Source organism: Simochromis diagramma, unplaced genomic scaffold (genome assembly GCF_900408965.1).
Source record: "Simochromis diagramma unplaced genomic scaffold, fSimDia1.1 OVJJ01000596.1, whole genome shotgun sequence".
Lineage (NCBI taxonomy): Eukaryota > Metazoa > Chordata > Actinopteri > Cichliformes > Cichlidae > Simochromis > Simochromis diagramma.
The window spans coordinates 5,485,877-5,491,876 of NW_024387245.1; the positions used below are offsets into that span (position 1 = coordinate 5,485,877).

The 6,000-nt window shown below is 41.7% G+C and overlaps 1 protein-coding gene across 7 annotated transcripts in view; it reads left to right on the forward strand.

Annotated features, from left to right (window-relative positions):
- garnl3 (GTPase activating Rap/RanGAP domain like 3) overlaps positions 1 to 6,000 on the forward strand; it is a 77,532-nt gene extending 71,532 nt beyond the window's left edge. For all 7 annotated transcript variants that reach the window (XM_040053552.1, XM_040053548.1, XM_040053546.1 and 4 more), the window contains 3 exons: positions 2,807 to 3,025; positions 5,009 to 5,129; positions 5,216 to 6,000. In XM_040053552.1, coding sequence (XP_039909486.1) covers positions 2,807 to 3,025; positions 5,009 to 5,129; positions 5,216 to 5,381 — 506 coding nt within the window. In that variant the 3' untranslated portion in view covers positions 5,382 to 6,000. The remainder of the gene's footprint in view (positions 1 to 2,806; positions 3,026 to 5,008; positions 5,130 to 5,215) is intronic.

Here is a 6,000-nt window from a genome sequence, read left to right on the forward strand (position 1 = left end):
CCACAACTTGTCCTCTGTCCATAAAAATACTCATAACGCTGCCCTACTAACATGCACGTGCACCCAGAGTGTATCACCCCTGTCTGCTCCGAAGCAGCATGTTGACTTGAACGTTGGTTGAATGTTAAGTGAACATTATGTCTTCCCCACCCCCACCCACCCCCCTTTCTGTCTGCCGACTAATTAAAGCATTAGCGCGAGGGGAGAATGAGAAGGGAGAAAGGAAGGTGCTAGAGCTCAAAGTACAAAAGTGAGGCAGGAGGTGATGAAGATAGAGAGTTATGAAATTACCGGGAAGGGGGGGAGGAAGAATAGGTATGCAGGCAGCGTGAGCGGAAAGGGAGGGGTTATGGAGGCTTTGGGGGGTGCAAAAAAGGAGCAAGAAAAGGGAAAGAGGGAAGGAGAAGACACGTCTGCTGCAGCATGATTTACAGATTGCACTGTCGCCATGGAGACTTTTGTCAGCCCTCTTTTTCGATCCAAAGTAGTCCAAACAGCGGTGCTACAGTCTGATGGTGGGTGGGTGGTCGGGCGGGGTGTTTGGAGAGTGGAGGGGGGGTGGGGGGGTGGAGAAAGGTGGAAGGGTGCTGACAAAAATCCCATCCTCTTAACTGCCTGTGCGCCTGCCGTATCTGCTCCTTGGGAAGGTTTTCATCTGACGTAATCACATCAGTGATGCGAGCAAGATGTCACTGATGTGGCTGCTAGCCACCATCCACCTCCACTGGCTTAAAGACGCCACGTTGTTCTGATGAATTTGACTCTGTTTAGTACTAAAAACATCCCTGACAACTGTTTATTTGGTTTTTGATTTTTTTTTGCCAGTGTGCTGGAGTGTGACACTTCCCCTGGTCCAGAAACGCATGTGGAATATATTGATCTCTGCAACTATATATTCCAAATACTTGCATGCCTTGCCGCATCTTTGGCTATTTCCTTTTGCCGTCGGACGACACAGCGGCAAGTGAGAGCTGATCTATAACAGCACTAACACAGCGTACCTGTCAAGCATCAGCAGTGACCCTTTGTTTTTCACAGTGGCTCTTTAACTCTCCTCTCACCCGCTGACATTTCAGATGAGACAGACCCTTCCTTTTTTTTTGCAGCATAGTCTCTGCCTCGATTCACTCTCATTCACTATCACCAGCCTGCCTCATCGGAGCAGTGTGCAGTTTCTGAACTCCAACACTGCTCCCAAGTGGAATGGCTGGGCACTGCCAGTGGGCACACTGCAGCTTTGCGGGCAGATTGTGTCACTTGAAAACTTCCAAACATCCATTCAATGCATCTCGAGCAGACTTTGTTGTCTCTGTTGAATAATAGATGGCCTGCTATAAATGTCTACTGAACAGTTACATTAGCTCGCTGTTGTAAGGAAGATTAATTTTAAGACTGCGTGCTGTTTCAATAAATAGCGCTATAAATCACTTTAAAGTGGCTTCATTTAAATGTGGATGTTTGATTCTGTTGTATCAGCATTCATAGAGTCCTAATTATGTACAGAATTAATATTACAGCTGACTGTTTTGCAACGCATGCCACATGTGATGTCATAGATGTTTTACTGCGCTACGAAAATACAAAAGTTAAAGACTTGATCAAGCTGTGTCACCTTTGCTTTTTCAGGTTTTGTAAGCTTTTGCTTTTGCTGTCATTATCTGTTTTTTACTGGTCCTTACTGGTGCATTCAAAGACTTTTATTTCCAGTGAAATAAAATTATTTCTTATTATACCTTTACAAAATCGACAACATGTTTTTGTGAGTTGGAGTGGCTGGCACACAGAATGCAAGAGCAATGTTAATAAGTTGAATCTTTGAGAGTCCCTGAATGCACCGGAAAGGCGGAAATATGCCTCTAGAGATTATATACAAGATAGATGCCAATATTTACATGTCTGACGCCAGTCCCTGGGTATTTCAAGTGTGTTTAGTGTAGAGATTACAAATGTGCATCTCGTGTAATGCCGTTCGCTGCATTAGAGTCTCAGAGGTAAGAGTATGTTTCATAATACAACAGAACAACAACAGAATTTCAAAAAAGCCTAATCTTTGAGTCAGGTGAGAGTTTTGGAGTATCCTAAAGCTGCACTGAAAATGCTTGCAGATGATATGTATGTGAGTGTGATGTATTGTAAATTTAGTTCAAGTTAATATATAGTGCATATATGCATATATTAGTGATCCTAATATATATAGCCTGTGCAAAAGGCTTGAGCCAGCCCCTCATTTCTTTATATTTTACTAGGAAATGGGAAATGTTTGAAGAAATCTATGCATACCATGATGAAATATGCCAAGGTTTGAGTCAAGTGGAACTAAAGAAAGACAATCTGGCCCTGAGAAGCAAACCACAAAGAAATGTGGGATGCTTCAAAATCTTTGCACAGTACTGTATGAGAGGTAGAAATTTGGAAACCACTAATGTAGTCACATTAATGTTTTACCACCTGGGTTTTTGTACAGATTTTCAAAAAAAAATCAAGAGCACAGGCAGCTCTTTCCCTCTGTTTATCATCTTTATGTGAAGCTAAGCAGTAGCTTCCCAGTGGTAACTTATGCAGCCAAATAGTCAAAAATAAAGTATTTAATTTTCATTGCACTGCCATACAAAAGTGTTGAAATATTGATAAAAATAAAAGGTTCAATTGCTAGTTGAAAAATCTGAAAACATATGGTATGTTTTTGAATTTCTAAAGAACTAAAGCCAAGCCTTCTTTCTTTTTTTGTTTGCATTTTCTGTGCTCTCATGTCATCTACCACAATTGTTCTTCCTCACTGCTACCTCTTCCTCTGGCTTCCTCCCAGGTGAAGCGACATGCAAGCACATTTTTAAGATCCCTCTGTGTAACTTGGTGGGCCGCAGCATCGAAAGACCCCTGAAGTCCCCTCTGGTCAACAAAGTGCTGACGACACCAGCCCCCACCATGGTGGCCCCAGCTCCCCTCATCTCTGCAACACACTCGCTTTCCTTATCCCGCATGGAGATCAAAGAAATAGCCAGTCGCACACGGAAGGAGCTGCTGGGTAAACGGAAAAATTATTTTGCACCATATAGGAAATTTAAGTTGTTTTTATGGAACTAGTGCCCACTGGTGCAGTTTTGGATTATCCCTCACATACCTGCTCCTTCATGGTACGGCTACATTTGAGCATACTTGCAACAGCAAAGCTACATGACGTGATCACAGTCAGTCAAAAACACACACAGAGATTCCTTTATTTTTAGTTCGATCTAGTTGTCGTCTCTGTGTTTCATTCTAAAATCTTCCTCAAAAAAGCTAATTCCACAAACACATTTTGGTTTGCAAGAACAGCTATATAGAATCTCAACAGGCTCCTATTAAGAATCTTTTATCTGTTTATTTATTCATTTCTGGTTGTGTTGTTTCAGTTATTACATTATATGTGGTATCTTCGATGTCTAAGGCAGGACAGGCAGCCATTGCCCAACTCCCTGTGAATGGTCCATGGTCATTGATCAGTAGCTGTTGATCAGTGATCAAGAAAGCCTCCCAGTGGAAAGGCTACGTCCAGATAAACAGAATCAACTTTCTGGGAGACATCACTGTACTAATTCTAAAATCTTTGAAGTACTCTCCAGTATTGGTCTCAGATGCTATTGCAGTTTAGTGGCTCAGTCATAGTAGAGCAAAGATATGATATAAATTTCCTTGCAACTACTAAAAATTGGTGGTTGCCCAGTGAGTCCATTGAATATTTTGAAATTTAGCAGCCGATTACAAGTAGTTGCACTGACCAACTGGTAACCCAGAGGTTAAGAATGCAAAACCCACAACCTGTAGTTGACCACACAGTGATTGCACAGGTTCCCTGGAGACAGATTGGCAACAGGTTGTAATCAGTGTGAGTCAGTCTGGACACATCATCTACGTGTGTGTTTTTAATAGCAGACCTGCCTCAACTGGTTTCCAGCTGGTTGTATTCTGGTTATATTCCTATATAAAAGCACCTGTGTCATTTTGCAGTTAAATTGCTGGATTCTGAATGTAAATAGTTAATGTGAATTTCTGTTAAATGTTACATTTCTGTGTATGTAGTTGGCAACACATTTGTGATTTTCAACGATTTACAGTTAATCGTATCATACAGTTTCCAAGCTGACCTTATTCAGTCACAAACTGATAGCAGACTGACTTCGACTTATTGCTGTTTTCTGACTATCTTGATGCACCAAAGTTGCTTTCAAGACGTGAACTGTGGTTAAAAGCAACACTCAAAACCACAGAGATCACACAGTTACATTCATTTTGGTTGTGCAGCATCTCTAACTACTGTTTTCACCAGCAAGACTGTAGCATTAGACACTATATCTGAGATATGAAGTCACCACATGGCTTTACACATTTGGCTTTGTAGGAGAAGATCCCAAACAATGTGTACCTTCCAAGTCTGAAGTAGACCTGTTTTGGGTGTTTTTTTTAACATAGGCAAAAAGCAAAAGTTTGATATTTGGAAAAATGTGCTTATTGGCCTTCCTGTTGTGTGAGGAGATTCATCCCACTGTCATGTGGTACTTTTACACTAAATGTAAACTTACAGCAACATTAGCTTAACATATGGAGAAACATTTACTCTTTTGTCTAAAGAAGCCATTTCTATCCGTCCCCACCTTCAAATACTTTCAAATTTCATATTCATATACTTTGGATTTATTAAACTGAAAAGTCGTTAAAAAAATTAAATGAAATCCAAGAAAATTACTACTTTTGGTTTGAAATCATCTAGCTCATAATTCACTCAACAAAGCCATTTGTTGGGGGAATTATGTTATTTTATGGTACTACTGACAGGTTAAACAAGATACAATATGTGGATTATAGTGCTTGAAGGCTATGACACTCATGTTAAGTTAAGCTACCAATTGTATTTCATTTTTGAATCACAGATATAAATGGGATATCGACCATCCTGCTCTCAGAAGGAAGGCAAAAAAAAGCATATTTCTGAGTTTTCCAATGCATTTTCCATTGTCTCCTACCAACAAAGGCTTGACAGAGGAACCAAGTGGGAAATCAGACAGCGGATCAGTGAAACAGAGAAAGATGAGCAAAAAGAACACAGAAGACGAGCCCAAAGTACGAGCGCTGACGTCCACAAACAGCGACAGGTGACACATCTGAACAGCAGCTGCACGTTTGATGTTTGCTTAATGCTAGCTTGAGCTTGAGACATGAGTCTTTCTGTGCACAACAGGCTAGCCTCACAGTCCAGCGAAGTGGATCAGGATGTCCAGTTGCACTGTTCATCCAGTTCGGAGGCGGAGCCAGAGAAGGCGGTGCTGCAGCCAGAGAGCCCGCCCCTTACCAGTGCGTTCTCCCTCTCCACATCCTTCGAAGAAGATGTCTTGGACCTAAAGTGAAGACAATCCCATCGTGCACTTCTCTGCCCGCCCACTTCTGTACTGTCGCCTTTACTCTGTTGTTTTGGTTGGTCTTCTTTTCTTTTTTGTTTTTTGTTTTTTTCTGTTGTTGAGCTCTGATACCTTGGCGCTTTTTCCTACATACCCTGGGATTCTGAGCCCCCGTTCAGCGGACGAGATGGGTGCAGTGGAGGTTTGAAGTCATGTCTGTGTGCGTGTGTGACTTTTTTCATGAGCAGTGCCCCCCCTCAGCCGCCGTGTGTCAGCTGTTTGTGTCGCCCCGCAGCAGATAACCCAAAGAGGTTGCGTAAGATGCCGTGGTGCATTCAGACTTCTGCAAGAGCTTTGAGATGCCGGTTTGATCCTAAACCACAAACTGAATGTAAATCTGTGCACCAAGGCATGAGAAAACTCTCTGCATTCTCAACTCCCTCTGACGTTGCAAGAGCTTATGTGTTGTATATTATGTGATTATTTCCGATCCACTTTCAAGTATTGTATGATATGCATATGTGTACATCTGTTTATACACAAAAGTGCACACATGCAGGCGTATATGCCTGTCTGGCTTGTGATGCATATTTATAGATATATTATAAAAATCAATTTTATTCCCATA